This window comes from Amblyraja radiata, chromosome 20, assembly GCF_010909765.2.
Source record: "Amblyraja radiata isolate CabotCenter1 chromosome 20, sAmbRad1.1.pri, whole genome shotgun sequence".
NCBI classification, from domain to species: Eukaryota; Metazoa; Chordata; class Chondrichthyes; order Rajiformes; family Rajidae; genus Amblyraja; species Amblyraja radiata.
Window position 1 is genome coordinate 315,320 of NC_045975.1, and position 21,043 is coordinate 336,362.

At 47.1% G+C, this 21,043-nt stretch overlaps 1 protein-coding gene across 1 annotated transcript; it reads right to left on the reverse strand.

The window, feature by feature from the left end:
- Positions 1–3,617: 3,617 nt before the first annotated feature.
- Positions 3,618–12,359, reverse strand: LOC116984377 (tetra-peptide repeat homeobox protein 1-like). Its single transcript, XM_033038535.1, has 2 exons — positions 11,775–12,359; positions 3,618–4,564 (listed from the first exon to the last, which is right to left on the reverse strand). The coding sequence occupies exons 1-2, from the start codon at positions 12,357–12,359 to the stop codon at positions 4,403–4,405; spliced, it is 747 nt and encodes a 248-aa protein (XP_032894426.1). The 3' UTR covers positions 3,618–4,402.
- Positions 12,360–21,043: the final 8,684 nt, after the last annotated feature.

Here is a 21,043-nt window from a genome sequence, read left to right on the forward strand (position 1 = left end):
TTCGCAGGAGTTCCCACGGTACCCGCAACAGTCATTACGGATATCGCACGGATATCGCACTGGCATTTGCGTTCATACAATGTTGCAACGCTCCCCAAAAAGTGCTCAAGTCACTCTTGGAGAAATTCAAAAATGTTTGAATTTTCTCCCGACCTTACAAAGTTACACGACTACCTGCCGTTAGCGCCACGGAGGTCCTCGGTGGTCCACGAATGCCGTACTGTTATCGCAGGAGGTTCCCACGATGTTAAACTCTTGTTAAGTCTTGCGTCAGGTCGCACCATGAAAAAAACCTTTAAAGCCTACATGTTTTTCTAGGCGATTTACCTACTCTGTACCTCTACATGATCTATTCCTCTCATGATTTTATACACCTTTATAAGATCTCCCCTCCAGGCACGGAAAGCGCTATCAAAATATGGAGGGGACCGGAGGACAGGGGGGGGAAATGATTTCTTGGCGGCCGCGCGTGCATGCGCACACTCACTCACACACTCGCGAGGCTTCGGAGGCTCAATCCAGCGCTAAATGCAGCTCAACTCTGCCTGTCTCACCGGGTTAACCTACAGCCCTGCCTGGACTGATGGGACACCTGCACTGCTTCTCCGCGCTGGCTGTAAACCTGGGCCATATTTCCCGCAAGCCCAGGCAGGGCTGTAGGTTAACCTGGCGGGACAGGCAGAGTTGAGCTGGACTTAGCGCTGCTTCTCTGCGCTGGCTGTGGGCCTGGGGGCATCGCACCCGTCTGACTCCCGATGTCTCTTGCCACCCCCGGTAGTGGGGGTGGAGGCACTCAGGTGGGGACGGGACAACACCGGTGAGCCGGCCGGGATCAACCCTGGCTGCGGATGAGGCGCAGGTCTGTGCCACGTCTCCCTCCTCCAATCACCGCGCTCTATCTTCAGTCCCACCCTCCCTACTTCCGCCTCTGACCGACACCTCCCTCCATATAACCATATAACAATTACAGCACGGAAACAGGCCATCTCGGCCCTTCTAGTCCGAGCTGTAATTGTCCCCTAGTCCCATATACCTGCACTCAAATCATAACCCTCCATTCCTTTCCCGCCCATATACCTATCCAATATATTTTTAAATGATAAAATCGAACCTGCCTCCACCACTTCCACTGGAAGCTCATTCCACACAGCTACCACTCTCTGAGTAAAGAAGATCCCCCTCATGTTACCCCTAAACCTTTGTCCCTTAATTCTCAAACTCCTCCAATGATCGCGCTGAATCGTCATGTCCCGTCCCCATTGCCTGCTGACCAACGTCTCTCTCTTGTCCAATCGGCACCCTCGATCATGTCCCACCCCCACTGTCTCGCGGAAAGCAGAGATTTCACCGGGTTTTAAAATCCAGATGACAAAAAATGGGGGGGGGGGGCGTGTCCCCCCCTCTCAAAAATGGGGGGGGGGGGGGGATGTCCCCCACCTCTCTAAACAGGGGTGTTCTCCCTGCCCCCCCCCCCGGGATTTCCGCCCCTTCTCCCCTCAACCTCCTGCGCTCCATGGAATAGAGTCCCAGCCTGCTCAACATCTCCCTATAGCTCAGACACTTGAGCCCCGACAATATCCTTGTAAATCTTCTCATTATTCTTTCCAGCTTGACATGTTTCCTATAACATGGTGTCCAGAACTGAACATAATACTCTAAATGCAGTTTCACCAACGTCTTATAAAACTGCAACATGATCTCCCAACTTCTATACTCAATGCGCTGACCGACGAAGGTCAATGTGCCAAACGCCTTTTTGACAACCCTATCTACCTGTGACTCCACCTTCAAGGAACCATGTACCTGTACCCCTAGATCCCTCTAATCTACAGGACTCCACAGAGCCATACCATTCACTGTGTAGGTCCTGCCCATGTTAGACTTCCCAAAAAGCAACACCTCAAAATTCTCTATATTAAATTCCATCAATCATTCCTCAGCCCACCTAGCCAATCGATCAAGATCCTGCTGCAATTTTTCACAACCATCATCACTATCTGTAAAACCACCCACTTTTGCATCATCTGCAAACTTGCTAATCTTGCCTTGTATGTCCTCATCCAAATCATTGATATAGATTTTTCTCTTTGCACCACCTGTTGTAGTTGTGAATGGCTTTATTGTACTCATGTATCGAATGATTTAATCACAAACAAAGTTTACTGTACATTGGTACATGTGACAAGAATAAACCAATATCAATAAATACAGTAAGTTGTACAACATCATCCCAACTATATTCAATACATAAGCCCATGAAGGTAAGTACGCTGTTTTCAGGAATTTTGAGAATTATAAGGAAGATGATTAGGTTATAATTTGTTTAACCCTAGAGTTTACATACTGAGGAAGCATGATGGGGAAAATGGCCAACATAGAATGTAATTAACAGCTAAATCTGTAACATTCTGCTGAAAAGCAGGCTTTCTCAGCTGTGGAGGGGAGAATAGTCCTTCGCAGGTCTGTCTAGCCTCTTATCTATTGCAATCTTGAGATTACAGCTGCTCATTTTCAATGTTTAGTTGGCAAGTCCCTGAAAGGTTAACGAACCACCTCTTTAATGAGGGGACACCATTTAGTGAGTAGAATCAATTTGCCCTACAGTGACTTTGACATCTATGGTAGACACAAATGCTGGAGCAACTCAGCGGGACAGGCAGCATCTCTGGGGAGAAGGAATGGGTGACTTTTAGGGTCGAGACCCTTCTTCAGACGTTTCCTTGACATCTATGGTATTTCTTTGTTAGATATTTTGGAGAGATTTTCAAAACAAGAAATGCAAGGTTAAAGTTAACTCTGACGAATGACAAAGATGGAAAGTTACAGATACATTGATTAATGATTTATTTCAACTCCACAAGAAACTATTGTGTAATGAGGATATCAAAATACTCTGGCTTGTTAAAGCAATTTGAGTCTCCTCACATTGATAAGGATATGCATAAGGCCTTTAATAAACCAACTTGTTTGATAGACTCACCACTGATCTACAAGCCGTTTTCACAAGTTCACAAGTTATAGCCATTCGGCCCATCGAGTCTACTCCGCCATTCAATCATGGCTGATCTCGGCTTCCTAATCCAATTTTTGTGTCTTCTCCCCTTAACATCCGTTCTAATCAACAGTTTATCTATCTCTGCCTTACAAATACCCACAGACTAGGCCACCACATCCCTCTATGACAATGAGTTCCACTGATTAACTACTCTCTGACTAAAGAAGTTCCTCCTTGCCTCCTTTCTAAAAGAGCGCCCTTTAATTCTCTGATCTCTGGTCCTAGACTCTCCCATCATCCTCACCTTCGCTCTATCTGTGCCCTTCATTATTCTGCAAGTTTCAATGCGGTTCGCCCTCAACCTTCTAAACTCCAGCGAGTACAGGCCCAGTGCTGTCAAGTGCTCATCATATGCTAACCCACTCATTCCTGGAATCATCCTTGTAAACCTTCTCTGGACCCTCTCCAGAGCCGGCACATTCTTCCTCAGATATGGGGCCCAAACCTGCTCACAATACTCCAAATGCAGCCTGACCAGCGCCTCAGAGCCTCAGCATTACATCTGTTTTTGTTTGTTGTTTTATTTTGTGTCTAAAAACACTACTTTCCAGAAGGTAGACAAAAATGCTGGAGAAACTCAGCGGGTGAGGCAGCATCCATGGAACAAAGGAATAGGTGAAGTTTCGGGTCGAGACCCTTCTTCAGACACTATTACTTCAAACTACTTTCCACAGGGTCATTCTGCTCTACACACTCCCGAGGGACCTGCTAATCACTGTGCATGCTCCACATTACTTTCTACTTGGCCCACTTTCCAAGTTGAAATAGATTCTGCTATATTCTTGTACAACCTTCTTCATGTCCACCTCACCACCAAATTTGGTGTCATCTGCAAACTTACCAATCATGCTGCCTATGTTCTCATCCAAATCAATAATATAAATGATGAGCAAATGATGAGACCATGATCTGGCACCAATCCCTGCAGCACACCTTTGGTCATAGTTTCCGATCTAAACAGCAACCCTCCACTAGGCCAATTTTGTAACATCCCCTGGTTAGATGCACCTTTTCACTCAGATCTGTCTTCATCTGAAAAGACCATGGCAGGTGTTCCATAAAAATTGTCAAAGGGTTTGACAGGGTCTGGGATGATGAGGAACTGACAAGTTATGGAGAGAAGCAGAATAATAAAGCACTGATATTAGAGACAATTGAGGAGATGAACTTTGCCACAAGGCCCAAATACAAACAGGAAGCATGCTCACTTCAATGCTCAATAATAAATCTTCACCATCACTATATTTTGAACTCTCATTCACACGATACTGGACAGCAGTCATGAAGGTCAAGGAGTCCAGGATCTACAGGGAAGCATTGATTTGTCCCATCCCCCACAGGTTGATTTTACCCATAATATGCTGCAGTAAAAGCACCAAAAAATGCTAAAATAATCAATATTAAATAGACAATGGCAGTGAGAACAGTTGCTGCAATGTTGAGGTGTTTAGCTGTGTTGCCATAGTGTTTGGCTCCATTCTGATCACCAACAAACCTTCGGTCTCTGGCCTGGAAGGCAAAGAAAATAGACGTGAAGCAACAGAGGAGATGATCAGAGGTTGATACTACAGACATACAGCACAGAAAGCGGCCCTTCAGCACAATATGTACATGTAGGCCAAGATGCCCCATCGATGCTAGACCCATTGGCCCATATCTCTAAGTATTTCCTATCCATGAATATCCAAGTGTTTTTTTAATATTGTTTCCCATCTCAACTACTTTACCTGGCAGTTCATTCCATATACCCAAACCATTTCTGTGAAAAAGGTCCGCCTGAGATTCCTATTAATTAATTCTCCTCATCTTAAACCTCTGCTCTGATTCCCCAGCCCTGGGGAAAAGACTATTCATTCACCCTATCTATTCTCTGCATGCTTTTATTCACCCCTATTCTATGAAGAGCAAGAGGCTAGATGTGATCTCAAAGTACTAGCCTGCCCACCAATGTCTTTCGAGAATTGCAACATGACATCCTGAATCCTATACTCAATACCATTAGAACATGACAAAACCCTTCCTCATTACCTTATCTACTCGCAATGCCACTTTCATGGAACTATGTAATACAGCACGAAAAACAGTCCTTTGACCCAGCTTGCCCATGCTGTCCAAGGTGCCCCAGCAACACTAGTCCCACCTGCCCATGTTTGGCCCATCACATCAAATCATCATATACTTATTGAAAGTCTGATTATGTGTATATGTGTGTGTGTATATGTGTGTGTGTATATGTGGTTGTCTTTACATCTTTGCAAAAACGCTACGTGGAAACAATAACATTTTTACATAGTGTTTAAGAAGGAACTGCAGATTCTGGAAAATCGAAGGTACACAAAAATGCTGGAGAAACTCAGCGGGTGCAGCAGCATCTATGGAGCGAAGGAAATAGGCAACGTTTCGGGCCGAAACCCTTCTTCAGACTGAAGATGCTGCTGCACCCGCTGAGTTTCTCCAGCCTTTTTGTGTACCTAACATTTTAACATATTCTGATTCACATATTTCCCCTCTAGGCCGAGTACACCTTATCTGAACATTTTATGCTTTATTTCTCGACTGATTACTGATTAAAAAGTAAAAGTTTAAAAACATCAAAAGACTTTGAATTAAAAACGACCAGCTTCAACTGATGACGTCACAATGACTTGGCTAGCAGTGGTCAGCTTCACTGAAGATTTCATCTTATATTTCACATTATTCACGATTAAAGCTTTAAAAATAAAGCCTGGGGATTGGAGGGTAGCTAATGTTATCCCACTTTTTAAGAAAGGCAGGAGAGAGAAAACAGGGAATTATAGACCAGTTAGCCTGACATCGGTGGTGGGGAAGATGCTGGAGTCAATTATAAAAGATGAAATAGCCGCATATTTGAAAAGCAGTAACAGGATCGGTCCGAGTCAGCATGGATTTACAAAGGGGAAATAATGCTCGACTAATCCTCAGGAATTTTTTGAGGATGTAACTAGGAAAATGGACAAGGGAGAACCAGTGGATGTAGTGTACCTGGACTTTCAGAAAGCATTTGATAAGGTCCCACATAGGAGATTAATGGGCAAAATTAGAGCATATGGTATTGGGGGTAGAGTGCTGACATGGATAGAAAATTGGTTGGCAGGCAGGAAACAAAGAGTAGGGATTAACGGGTCCCTTTCAGAATGGCAGGCAGTGACTAGTGGGGTACCGCAAGGTTTGGTGCTGGGACCGCAGCTATTTACAATATACATCAATGATTTGGATGAAGGGATTCAAAGTAACATTAGCACATTTGCAGATGACACAAAGTTGGGGGGCAGTGTGAACTGTGGAGGATGCTATGAGAATGCAGGGTGACTTGGACAGGTTGGGGGAGTGGGCAGATGCATGGCAGATGACGTTTAATGTGGATAAATGTGAGGTTATCCACTTTGGTAGTGTTAGGCGCTCTCCCCCTCCTGGTGAATGCTATGTACTTACTTCTCTGTTTCTATCCCAAGTACAGGCCTCGTGGCTGTGAGTCTGGAATCGAGGGGTTAAAGGCTCCTGTACCCGATTGGCCCAGCTGCGTCAGGTGACGGGTGACTCAGCTGAAGTATAAATACGAGAACTTCCCAGGATCCTTCTCTTCGTTGTAGACTCCGACTGATGAGCAGTCTGTTGGTGGGGGCTGAGGAAGCCGGACTACATGGCATAGAACTTTGTGTATTTTCACCATTCCTTGTTAACATATATTGTGTTGGGACGGATAAGGGCTGACCTTAGAGTTTTCCTGTATTTTGGTTTCAGGGTTGTATCTCTTTGGGCAGGTTTTGGAATCTCCGGTTCGACGGCCCATGGTGTGGCTGGCTGGAGCATTGTTAAATTGTTTGTCGGTTTATCCATATCCCTGACTGGGTTGTTTAAATCAGGTTTGAGTTTTGTGTTCCAATGAATTATTAAAACTGTTTTTTTGAACCTGAACCTGGTTTTTGACTTGTGTTACGTGGCTCTGAAGTACCTGCATTCGGGAGTCGTAACAGGTAGCAAAAACAGAAAGGCAGATTACTATCTAAATGGCGTCAAGTTGGGAAAAGGGGAAGTACAACGGGATCTGGGGATCCTTGTGCATCAGTCTATGAAAGTAAGCATGCAGCTACAGCAGGCAGTGAAGAAAGCGAATGGCATGTTGGCCTTTATAACAAGAGGAGTCGAGTATAGGAGCAAAGAGGTCCTTCTGCAGTTGTACAGGGCCCTAGTGAGACCACACCTGAAGTATTGTGCACAGTTTTGGTCCCCTAATTTGAGGAAGGATATTCTTCCTATTGAGGGAGTGCAGCGTAGGTTTACAAGGTTAATTCCCGGGATGGCGGGACTGTCATTTGCTGAGAGAATGAGCGGCTGGGTTTGTACACTCTGGAGTTTAGAAGGATGCGAGGGATTCTTATTGAAACATAAAAGATTGTTAAGGGTTTGGACACGCTAGAGGCAGGAAACATGTTCTCAATGTTAGGGGAGTCCAGAACCAGGGGTCACAGTTTAAGAATAAGGGGTAAGCCATTTGGAACGGAGACAAGGAAACACTTTTTCTCACAGAGTTGTGAGTCCATGGAATTATCTGCCTCAGAGGTCGGTGGAGGCTGGTTCTCTGGATACTTTCAAGAGAGAGCTAGATAGGGCTCTTAAAGATAGCGGATTCAGGGGATATGGGGAGAAGGCAGGAACGGGGTACTGATTGGGGATGATCAGCCATGATCACATTGAATGGTGGTGCTGGCCTGAATGGCCTACACCTGCACCTATTGTCTATTGACACAGGAACGCTCTGAACTTTTCACCTCACAGGAGGGGGAAGGAGAATTGCTATTGCTGCAAACAGGGCAAGTGCAATTGGAATGTTTTTAAAGCCCACTGCTGAGGGAGGCAGGGGAGTGTTCGAATCTTACGTTCGGGAACAGCTGGAGTTGGAGGACCACGCCTTCTGTGTGGGTACAGGTATGGAACGGGTGTGTTGGGGGAGCAGACTCAACGGGGCTGCACTTGGTCTAGTATCGCTCTAAACCTTTCCTATCTCTGTATCTGTCCAAATGTCTTTTAAATTGTGTTATTCCACCACACTGCGTGAAAAAGTTGCCCCTCAGGTTCCCATTAAATCTTTTCCCTCTTACCTCAAGTACTTGTACTCCTAAGTCCCACATCCCTATAACATTCCCCAGGCCCCTGCCATTTACTGTGAATGTCCCATTGCGGTTTTACTTCCTAAAGTGCAATTTCTCAATTATCCAAATTAAACTTAACTTGCCATTCCTTAACTTAACTTGCCACTTCCACAGCCAATCAAGATACCACTGCAATTCTTGACAACCAAGTTTCATTGTCTTTGATATCATAGATTTTAGTGCCAGTTAAAAACTTACTAATCATGCCACATTTTCAATCATATTGTAGATGACAAACAGCAATGGTCCCAGCAGCAATTTGTGGCACATCATTCATCACAGGCATCCAGTCCAAAAACCCTCCACCTTCACCTTCTGCTGCTGACCAAGAAGCCAATTGTGTATCCAGTTAACAAGCTCTTCTTGAATCTCATGCGTTCTAATCTGCCAGACCAACCTATTATGTGGAAAGTGATCAAAAGTCCTTCTGAAGTCCGCGTAGACAGCGTCTACAGCCCTGCTCTCGTCAACATTCTTGGTTACTTCTTCCAAAAGTTACATCAAATTCCCTAGAATGATTTCCCACGCACAAAACCATGTTGACCATTCCAAATCAACCCCATCTTTCCAAATGCTTATAGATCTTACCTCTCAGAATCCCCTCCAGAAAAGGGCCTGTCCCACGAGCATGCGACCTGCATGCGGCGAGCGCGACTAAACCGAAAGCGGGGGCCGCGCGGAGGTCGAGTGAGTGATGTGAAGTTCGAGCGAAGTCCGCGGGAAGTTCACGCGTGACGTAGGCCTCAATGTGGCTGCGGGCCGGCAGGCTGTTGCCGCACAGAATTTTTGGACAGTGTCAGTTTTTCGGAGCCCCGCCCGCGCGATGTCGGGACCAGCTCCGCACAACTCCATACGGCTCCGGCGATCGAAGTGGGACCGGCCCCGCGAGGCCGTACGGCTCAAGCGACCACATTAGGTCGCGCTTGCTGCATGGAGTCGCATGCTCGTGGGACAGGCCCTTTACTTACCTGCCACAGGTGTCAAGCTTCCTGTCTATAGGTTCCAGGCTTTTGGTATCCTTTCTTTAATAAAACCAATTTACATTGCCATGGCAGAAAAAAAAAGATATTAAAGGTCAGAGTAAGGGGAAAATTAGATTAAACTGGGTGGAGTGAGTGAGATTCCATTATATGAAACATTAAAGATGTGAATAAGGGGAGAGTGGAATTAAACAGTGGGGAAGAGAGGAGAGTGTGATTAGACTGGGGGTGGGGGTTACAAAGGGTGCAGGGAGGAAGGGGATGTTTCCAGTCCAGTTCTGTATGTTATGATGGGGCCGAGGCCATTGTGGAAAACACAGACACCACCACCAGTGGAACTGGCAGTGATTGAAGTGTGGGATCACTCCTTCCACCAAATTTCACCAATGGGTCGTGCTCCCGTGGCATGGAGCTGAAGTTCCTTTATAATGGAATCTCCTTTATAATGCCCCCTCTGACCTTGAACCTTTGCGCTATGATTTTATATTTATAAAACAATCCAACAATCTAATATTGAGAAAACAATCCAAAATGTGTCCAACCTCCCCTTGTAGCTCCCATGTCATGTGGAATGTTAGGTTCTCCTCAAGGAGTGTTTCAGGTCATTCTGGTTAGGGTTAGAACATAGAATAGTACAGCCCAGGAATAGGCCCACCATGTCTGTCCCAACCTTATGGCAAGCTAAATGAATCTCTTGTGCCTGCTAGGTGTCAGTATGTGGGGAGCAGAAGAATTGAGGGTTAAATGTGGAGTGGGACTAGTCTGGATATTAATGTGCGCAAGGAGACGAGAATATCAAACAGTGAGAACATGAAGATTAGAGTCACCTGGTCCCAGAAACCATTCAGTACAACAGGATATTATGCCAGTTCCCCTGGGCCCTCATATATTACTGGGTGTACAGAACAGCAGCTGAGTGGGGTTAGACTGATTGAAGACGATGTTACTAGGCTAGTAGTCATTACATTTTTTTAAAGTTTTTTTTTAAATTCACTAATTTTTCTTTGCTGGTGACCAAACTTCTTGAGCCATTGTCCCTCCGGCTGAAGGTCCTTCCTTGGTGCCCCTGCACAGAGAATTCAAGGATTTAGACCTTTGTTTTGCAAAATATCTCCACGTCTGATGGTGCTAACCTGGGGGGAAAGATTGAGGTGGCCATCAGCAAAAACCTGGTCCTTTGTCACTTTTGCTGGGAGAGTTTGCGGGGTGATGAAGCATTGGAAGGAAAGTTGTCCGTGTGATTGACTGGGCTGCATCCACAAATCTCTGTGGTTTTGTTGCCACCTTGGGCAGAACAATCACCAAACCAAGCTACGATGTATCCCAATGGGATGCTTTCCACAGTCCACCTGCAGAAATTGGTAAGTCAGTGGAGGCATGCTGAATTTCCTTTGCCTGATGAAAGATAATTGTCCAAATTTGTAATTCTCTATTACTCTCCACTGCCTAGGGTGGCAAGTGGGCAATAGAAAGGAGCTCCAAGGACCCGGATTCCACCCCTACCTTTGAACTATGAATATTCTCCTTATGGATGGGTTCCCCAGCTCGTCCAGTTCCCTTCCACATCCCAAAGACATATTCCTATTCTGTCCTGGCTCTGAAGGAGAGGCGGCTGACGGACACGTTAGATAAGTTGTCTTAAGTGGATTAAAGATTAACATAAACCAAAAGTTCAGGATGACAGGTGGTCAGCGGATAAACCATGACCTGTAACTGGACAGGTGACTTCAGGATGACCTGTCTCAAGGTTGCCATTGACTGTGAATTGCTGGAATTTGTGTCCCTATCAGTTCCAACAACAGGTTTACCAAGTGATGGAGAAAGATCTCACGAGGCTAAATTCAGGAAATAAGAAAGAGGCAATACAACAATGGTGATCACCTCAGGGGTAATATTGCCGTCCATCTACTCTCTCTCTCTGTGCCATTAGGAACTTGGTAGACCTTAATCGGAACCTCCTGTTCTCCAAGACAAAATCTAAGCACTTCACCTTCACCTTCACTACCCGTCAATCACCTCTGGCTTTACCCACAGCGTTCACTTCAACAAGATCAGGTTCAGAGTAACCAGCTGGTGAATGTCTGCTCTGCCTCTGATGCTGATGCAAGCCGTCTTCAATGTTTCCAATCCTTTTCCCAGCACTGGCGTCAGGTGGACTGACCTGCATACAGTCTCTCGCTTTTCCCTGTTATAAACACCAGCAACCTTCCAAAATACCAGCATCAAGATGGAAAACATGGCTCTACAGGAGAAGTCTACATCATCACTCAGATCGTGCTTCTCATTGTAGAGAAGGCTCTGAAATTGTGTGGTCCTTTGCGAATAAATACCTGGTCTCTCCCATGAATAGACCCTGGTCTCTCCTATAAATAGACCCTGGTCTCTCCCATAAATAGACCCTGGTCTCTCCCATAAATAGACCTTGGTCTCTCCCATAAATAGGGAGCCGTTTGTTTTTCTAGTTCAGATTATCCTAGAAGAAACATATTCTCCACATCCAACGTCCCCGTAACAGGGGAAAAGTCCGAATCTGCCACCCAACCCAACCCGTCGCCTCTGCCGCTTTACCTTGACTGAGAAAGCCACCGCGATGAATCCGAGGCAGAAGACATTCATGTGGAGGATGTTGAAGATTGACCAGACCAGGAAGTCGCGGGTATGAACCTGTTGCAGGGTCACCCCCGGAGCCATGACCATCCCGGGTCCCGGAGCCATGACCATCCCGGGTCCCGGAGCCATAACCATGCCGGGGCCGGGAGCCATGACCATCCCGGGGCCGGGAGCCATGACCATCCCGGGGCCGGGACCCATGACCATCCCGGGGCCGGGAGCCATGACCATCCCGGGGCCCGGAGCCATGGGCATCCCGGGGCCCGGAGCCATGGGCATCCCGGGGCCCGGAGCCATGGGCATCCCGGGGCCGGGACCCATGACCATCCCGGGGCCGGGAGCCATGACCATCCCGGGGCCGGGACCCATGACCATCCCGGGGCCCGGAGCCATGGGCATCCCGGGGCAGGGGCCCATGGCCATCCCGGGGCAGGGGCCCATGGCCATCGCGGGGTGCGGGGGCATTTCGGCGGCCTGATTGCTGTTCTCAATCTCGGCGTATTCGGGAAGCGCCGCGCACACCTGCTGCACGGGAGCGCTCATGGTCTCGCTCCGATGTGAGTAAGACGAACCTCAGGACCGCGCGGCATACCTGCCCTTATATCCCGCACTGGGGCGGGGTCAGGTGTGTATGGGGCGGTATGGGGCGGGGTCAGGTGTGTATGGGGCGGGGTCAGGTGTGTATGGGGCGGGGTCAGGTGTGTATGGGGCGGGGTCAGGTGTGTATGGGGCGGGGTCAGGTGTGCAGAGTCAAGTCAAGTTTATTCGTCACATACACATACGAGATGTGCAGTGAAATGAAGTGGCAATGCTCGCGGACTTTGTGCAAAAAACAAACAAACTACAAACAGAATGGAACAGAATCACATATTCTTTTACATATTACATATTGTGGGAGGAAGGAAAAAGAAAAAAACCAGCAATTTTTGAAAAAACAGTAGAATGGTACAGTAAAGTTAGTCCCTGGTGAGGTAGGAGTTTACAGTCCTAATGGCCTCTGGGAAGAAACTCCTTCTCAACCTCTCCGTTCTCACAGCATGGCAACGGAGGCGTTTGCCTGACCGTAGCAGCTGGAACAGTCCGTTGCATGGGTGGAAGGGGTCTCCCATGATTTTATTGGCTCTGGAGTTGCACCTCCTGATGTATAGTTCCTGCAGGGGGGCGAGTGAAGTTCCTATAGTGCGTTCGGCCGAACGCACTACTCTCTGCAGAGCCTTCTTGTCCTGGGCAAGGCAATTCCCAAACCAGATTGTAATATTTCCGGACAAGATGCTTTCCACAGCCGCTGAGTAGAAGCACTGGAGGATCCTCAGAGACACTCTGAATTTCCTCAATTGCCTGAGGTGGTAAAGGTGCTGTCTTGCCTTACTCACGAGTGCTGCGGCGTGTGATGTCCATGTCATATCCTCAGAGATGTGGACTCCCAGGTATTTAACACAGCTCACCCTATCCACAGTATCCCCACTTATCCTCAATGGTGTGTACGTCCTCGGATGCTGTGCCCTCCTAAAGTCCACGATCAGTTCCTTCGTTTTTTTGATGTTCAAGAGGATGCTGTTGGCCTGACACCAGAGTGCTAGATCAGCCACCTCCTCCCGGTAGGCCTTCTCATCGTTGTCTGAGATCAGGCCCACCACCACAGTGTCATCAGCAAACTTGATTATGGAGTTGGAGCTGAACCTAGCCACACAGTCATGTGTGTACAGGGAGTACAGTAGGGGGCTGAGGACGCAACCCTGGGCGGATCCTGTGCTCAGGGTGAGGGATTTCGATGTATTTTCCCCCATCTTGACCACCTGGGGCCTGGTGGAGAGAAAGTCCAGGTGTGTATGGGGCGGGTTCAGGTGTGTATGGGGCGGGGTCAGATGTGTATGGGGCGGGGCCAGGTGTGTATGGGCGGGACCAGGTTGTATGGGCGGGGCCAGGTATGTGGAGGCGGGGCCAGTGGCGGACCTGGGAGCCCCTTCGCAACCAGCAACGAGGTCTGGGTAATTACTGTTATCTTCTTCAATGGGGTTGTTCCATGACAGATCACCACAAATTTTAATTTCTGTCATAAATGTTAATAGTGTTTTAAATTATTTATAATTATTTTATATTAAATATATTTAGAATGAAACATCCTTAATTTTAACGTTTTTTTTGTTTACAGCTAGCCCACACGATACTTTAATAACCTTTTCATTTTTATTTTAACTATTATTTTGTATTGAATTACAGTATATTATTAACATTTTTAAGCATGATATTCACCTCCAGAAAAAAAGTAGGAAGTATTGGTTGGGGGTCCAGGAGGCCAGCTACCCCACCCACCCCCCTCCCCTCCCCCCAATCATTACCCCATTCCTGCCTTCTCCCCATATCCCCTGACTCAAGAGTTCAAGAGTTCAAGAGAGTTTTATTGTCATGTGACCCTGATAGGACAATGAAATTCTTGCTTTGCTTCAGCACACCAGAACATAAAAGGCAGGAATACAGAACAGATCAGTGTGTCCATATACCATTGCATAAATATATACACACATGAATAATTAAACTGATAAAGTGAAAATAAACAGATTATTGGCTATTAATGTTCAGAGTTTTGTCCGAGCCGTGTTTAATAATCTGATGGCTGTGGGGAAGAAGCTGTTCCTGCTATGCTATCTTAGCTCTGCTATCTTTAAGAGCTCTATCTATCTCTCTCTTGAAAGCCTCCAGAGAATTGGCCTCCACTGCCTTCTGAGGCAGAGAATTCCACAGATTCACAATTCTCTGTGTGAAAACATATTTCCTCATTTGTTCTAAATGGCCTACCCTTTATTCTTAAACTGGTTCCGGACTCTCCCAACATTGTAAACATCCTGCATTGTAAACAGCGTGTCCAAACCCTTAATAATCTTATACATTTCAATAAAAGGCCTCATTCAGCAAAAAAAATCTTTACAAAAAATATGGTACCTGAAATGTCTCTTTGCCGAACACTGAGATGAGAATTTGTGGAATTCTCTGTGATGCTTGCAGTATGTGGGAGGTCAAGGACACCGCTGGTGCCTCTGGCTGCTACAAATGTGACAAGTGCATCCAGGTACAGCTCCTGAAGGACCGTGTTGGGGAACTGGAGAAGCAAGTGGGTGATCTCAGGTTCGTCCGAGAAACTGAGTCGTTCCTAAATGAGTCCAACAGCAAGATTGTTACACCTAAGGTACTGGAAGAGAGAAGGTTGGTGACGGTGAGAAAGGGAGGGAAGCATGGAATGCACAGGTCCCCGGGTGTTGTACCTCTTGTGAACAGGTACACACACTTAGAAGCTGTCGGGACAGAAGACGTTATCACACTGAGCAGCTTGCGAAGCAAAAAGTGCTGTTGAGCCAAAACCAGAGGCCGACATCAGGCAACGCCATTGTAGTTGGAGACTCCATTGTGAGAGGTATGGACAGGGGTTTCTGTGGCAACAGACGGGATTCGAGGATGGTGTGCTGCCTTCCTGGTGCCAGGATCCAGGATGTCACGGACAGAGGGCTGAAAATCCTCAGGGGCGACGAACAATCGGAAGTGGTAGTGCATGTTGGCACAAACGATGTCGGAAAGAAGGGGATGAATATTCTACAGCGTGACTTTAGAGAGCTCGGAAAAATGCTGAAAAGCAGGATCTCCTGGTTGGTTATCTCCAGTTTACTTCCAGTTCCTCGTGCTGGAGAGAGCAGGAACAGGGAGATACGGGACCTGAATGTGTGGCTGAGGAACTGGTGCAGGGGGCAGGGACTTAGATTCTTAGATCACTGGGATCTGTTTTGGAGTAAGGGGAAACTGTACAAAAGGGACGGATTGCACCTTAACAGGTGGGGGACCGGCAGGCAGGTTTGCCACTGCTACACGGGTGGTTTTAAACTAAATAGGGGGGGGGGGGGGAGGTGTCAAATGGGATAGTCAAGGACGGAGTTAAAGGGAAAGGGAGTAAGGGATATTTAATGACCCCAGAATTAACGGGAAAGGAAGATTACAAAGGGATAGGAGAGTACGGCCAAGTGTAATAGGGATCGATGTGAAAAGTGAGATGCGTAAGGAATTTAAAATATTGTATATGAATGCGCGAAGTATAAGAAGTAAAGTAGATGAGCTTGAGGCTCAGTTAGAGGTTGGTAGATATGACATTGTGGGGATTACTGAGACGTGGCTGTAGGAGGATCGGGCATGGGAACTTAATATTCAGGGTTATACATCCTATAGAAAGGACAGGCAGGTGGGCAGAGGAGGGGGGATAGCTCTGCTGGTGAGGGATGGAATTCAGTCCCTTGCGAGGGAAGACATAGGGACTGGCGAGGTAGAGTCACTGTGGATTGAGTTGGGCAATTGTAAAGGCAAAAATACACTAATTGGTGTTATCTACAGACCTCCAAATAGCCTGGATGTGGATGTAAGTTGCAGCAGGAGTTAAAACTGGCATGTAACAAATATAATGCCACTGTGGTGATGGGGGATTTCAATATGCAGGTAAACTGGGAAAATCAGGTTGGTTCAGGATCCCAAGAAAGAGAGTTTGTAGAATGCCTTCTTGTAGATGGATTCTTAGAGCAGCTTGTAATGGAGCCGACCAGAGAAAAGGCAATTCTGGATTTAGCGTTGTCCAATGAAACAGATTTGATAAGAGAAACATAGAAACATAGAAAATAGGCGCAGGAGTAGGCCATTCGGCCCTTCGAGCCTGCACTGCCATTCAATATGATCATGGCTGATCATCCAGCTCAGTATCCTGAACCTGCCTTCTCTCCATACTGCCTGATCCCTTTAGCCACAAGGGCCACATCTAACTCCCTCTTAAATATAGCCAATGAACTGGCCTCGACTACCTTCTGTGGCAGAGAATTCCAGAGATTCACCACTCTCTGTGTGAAAAATGTTTTTCTCATCACGGTCCTAAATGATTTCCCCTCTATCCTTAAACTGTGACCCCTTATCCTGGACTTCCCCAACATCGGGAACAATCTTCCTGCATCTAGCCTGTCCAACCCCTTAAAAATTTTGTAAGTTTCTATAAGAACCCCCCTCAATCTTCTAAATTCTAGCGAGTACAAGCTGAGTCTATCCAGTCTTTCTTCATATGAAAGTCCTGACATCCCAGGAATCAGTCTGGTGAACTTTCTCTGTACTCCCTCTATGGCAAGAATGTCTTTCCTCAGATTTAGAGACCAAAACTGTACGCAATACTCCAGGAGTGGTCTCACCAAGACCCTGTACAACTGCAGTAGAACCTCCCTGCTCCTATACTCAAATCCTTTTGCTATGAATGCTAAGAACTCGAGGTAAAGGAACCGCTTGGTGGTAGTGATCATAATATGATTAGTTTTGATCTGTAATTTGAGACGGAGAAGGTTAAACAAAGGGTACTATGAAGGCACGGGGGAGGAGCTGGTCAAAGTAGACTGGAAAGGGATCCTAGCAGGAATGACGGTGGAACAGCAATGGCAGGAATTTCTGGGCATAATCCGGAAGACGCAGGATCATTTCATTCCAAAAAGGAAGAAAGATTCTAAGGGGAGTAGGAGGCAACTGTGGCTGACAAGAGAAGTTAGGGATAGAATAAAACTAAAAGAAAAGATGTATAACACAGCAAAGAATAGCCGGAAGCCAGAGGATTGGGAAACTTTCATAGGACAACAGAAAGAAACAAAACGGATAATACGCGCTGAAAAGATGAAGTACGAGGGGAAGCTGGACAGGAATATATAGAAGGACAGTAAAAGCTTCTTTAGATATGTTAAAGGAAAAAGAATGGCAAAGTCAAATGTGGGTCCCTTGAAGGCAGGCACAGGTGAAATTATTATGGGGAACAAGGATATGGCAGAAGAGTTGAATAGGTACTTTGGATCTATCTTCACTAAGGAAGACACAAACAATCTCCCAGAAGTACTGGAGGACAGAGGATCTAAGGGGGTAGAGGAACTGAAATAAATTTTCATTAGGCGAGAAATAGTATTGGGTAGGCTAATGGGACTGAAGGATGATAAATCCCCTGGGCCTGATGATCTGCATCCCAGGGTCCTCAGGGAGGTGGCTCTAGAAATAGTGGATACATTGATGATCATTTTCCAATGTTCAATAGATTCAGGATCAGTTCCTGTGGATTGGAGGATAGCTAATGTTATCCCACTTTTCAAGAAAGGAGTGAGAGAGAAAACCGGGAATTATAGACCAGTTAGCCTGACTTGGGTGGTGGGAAAGATGCACGTCAATTATTAAAGAGGTAATAATGGGGCATTTGGATAGCAGTAAAAGGATTAGTCCAAGTCAACATGGATTTATGAAAGGAAAATCATGCTTGACTAATCTTCTGGAATTTTTTGAGGATGTGACAAGTAATATGGATGAAGGGGAGGCAATGGATGTAGTGTATCTAGACTTTCACAAAGCCTTTGATAAGGTTCCGCAAGGGAGACTGGTGACTAAAATTACCAGCATGGTATTGGGGGTAGGGTGTTGACATGGATAGAAAATTGGTTGGCAGACCGGAAGCAAAGAGTAGGAGTGAATGGGTCAGTTTCAGAATGGCAGGCAGGGGCGAGTGGAGTGCTGCAAGGCTCGGTGTTGGGGCCGCAACTGTTTACCATATATATTAATGATTTGGAAGAGGGAATTAGGAGCAACACTACCAAGTATGATGATGACACAAAGCTGGGTGGCAGTGTGAACTGTGAAGAAGATGTTAGGCGGTTGCAGGGTGACCTGGACAGGTTGAATGAGTGGGCAGATGCGTGGCAGATGCAGTATAATATAGATAAATATGAGGTTATCCACTTTGGCGGCAAAAACAAGGGGGCAGATTATTATCTCAATTGGGTTAGGTTAGGTAAGGGGGAGGTACAGCAAGACCCGGGTGTCCTTGTACACCAGTCACTGAAAGTTGGTTTACAGGTACAGCAGGCAGTGAAGAAAGCTAATGGAATGTTGGCCTTCATAACAAGAGGATTTCAGTATAGGAGTAAAGAGGTTCTTCTGCAGTTGTATTGGGCTCTGGTGAGACCATATCTGGAGTATTGTGTAGTTTTGGTCTCCTAATTTGAGGAAGAACATCCTTGTGATTGAGGCAGTGCAGCGTAGGTTCACGAGATTGATCCCTGAGATGATGGGACTGTCATATGAGGAAAGATTGAAAAGACTAGGCTTGTATTCACTGGAGTTTAGAAGGATGAAGGGAGATCTTATTGAAACATGTAAACTTATAAAAGGACTGGACAAGCTAGATGCAGGAAAAATGTTCCCAATGTTGGGCGAGTCCAGAACCAGGGGCCACAGTCTTAGAATAAAGGGGAGGCCACTTAAGACTGAGGTAGAAAAAACTTTTTCACCCAGAGTTGTGAATTTGTGGAATTCCCTGCCACAGAGGGCAGTGGAGGTCAAATCATTGGATGGATTTAAGAGAGAGTTAGATAGAGCTCTAGGGGCTAGTGGAGTCAAGGGATATGGGGAGAGGGGAGAGGGCAGGCACGGGTTATTGATAGGGGTGATCAGCCATGATCACAATGAATGGCGGTGCTGGCTCGAATGGCCTCCTCTATGTTTCTGCCACAGATGGCGGTGGTCTCGTCTTCTTCAGCAGCACCTCGGTCTCCCTTCCTGAGCTCAGACACCCCATTCTCCTCACATCACCTACGCTCACTTCCCCTCACCTACACCTCGACTTATCCCCTTGCCTCACTAAACCCCTCGCCTCGACGATACTGCACTACCAAACATCTCCTCACACATAAACCTCGCCTCGTCTCGACCAAACCATACCTCACTAAACCTCGCCCCTCAAATAAACCTTACACCTTAACCACACCTCAATTTAACTAAACCTCACACCTTGACTAAACTCCACCTCACGCCTAATCCGCGCCTCGACTAATCGCCGCCCCGCTCCCGCTCCCGCTATTTGTAGCCCCCCCCCCCCCCCCCCCGGCCGTTGGTGGCGCCTCACGTGAGCGGAACAGCTCCAACCAGGTGGGCGGGGCCGAGCGAGGAGAGCGGCGCGAGAGCCGGTGGGAGGGGAGGGGCGCACGCGCGCTGACGTTGCCGTGGAGACCAAGCTCCGCCTTCCCGTCTGCGCCGGCCGCAGCCCCTCCCCACAGGAGCGGGAAAAAGGCGGCAATTAGTCGAGGCGAGGATTAAATGTGAGGTGGGAGGTTTAGTCGAGGTGAGGTTTAGTGTGTTGAGGTTTAAGTGTGAGGTGAAGTTTAGTCGAGGTGGGAGGTTTAGTCGAGGTGAAAATCAGATTAATTTCTAGGAAAACAAAAAAATCGGAATTCCGATTTAAATTGGAAGAATATCTGGACAAAAGTCGCTTCTGGGGCCCCTTCAGGATTAGGGGCCCTGAACCTTAATCTTCATTAGTTTCATAGTAGATCCGCACCTGGCCAAGGGTGTCGTGGGGGGGGGCAAGGTGTGGAGAGGCGGGGCCAGGTGTGTAGAGGCGGGGCCAGGTGTGTAGAGGCGGGGCCAGGTGTGTAGAGGCGGGGCCAGGTGTGTAGAGGCGGGGCCAGGTGTGTAGAGGCGGGGCCAGGTGTGTAGAGGCGGGGCCAAGTGTGGGGCAGGATGTTTAAGAAAGAACTGCAGATGCTGGAACAATCGAAGGTAGGCAATAAAAGCTGGAGAAACTCAGCGGGTGAGGCAGCTTCTATGGAGAGAAGGAATAGGCGACGTTTCGGGTCGATACCCTTCTTCAGACTGATGTCGAGGGTGGGCGGAAAAGAGAAAGGAAGAAGGCGGATGTGGGAGAACTGGGAAGGGGAGGGGAAGGAGGAAGAACAATCACTATTCCAAGTGTACACTGGCCATATCCCCGAACTCTACCTCCGCTACATTGACAACTGCACCTGTGCTATATCCTGCACCCATGCAGAACTCACACCTCATCAACTTCACTACTAATTTCCATCCTGCACTCATATTCACTTGGACCATCTCCGACATCTCCCTACCGTTTCTGGATCTCACCATCTCCATCGCAGGAGACAGACTATCAACTGACATCCATTATAAACCCACTGACTCCCTCAGTTATCTAGACTACACTTCTTCCCAACCTGCTTCCTGTAAAGACTTTATCCCCTATTCCCAATTCCTCCGTCTATGCTGCGTCTGTGCCCAAGATGAGATGTTCCATACCAGGACATCAGCGATGTCCTCTTTCTTTGGAGAATGGGGGATCCCCACCTCCATTATAGATGAGGTTCTCACTAGGGTCTCCTCGATATCCCGCTGCTCCT

What these genes read in the sequence shown, in the direction of transcription:
- LOC116984377 (XM_033038535.1), bottom strand. Translation starts at nt 12,359, where the DNA reads ATGAGCGCTCCCGTGCAGCAGGTGTGCGCGGCGCTTCCCGAATACGCC. An exon ending in CGGTGGCTTTCTCAGTCAAG is followed by an intron (nt 4,565 to 11,774) that starts GTAAAGCGGCAG and finishes TTTGCCTTCCAG; the next exon opens with GCCAGAGACCGAAGGTTTGT.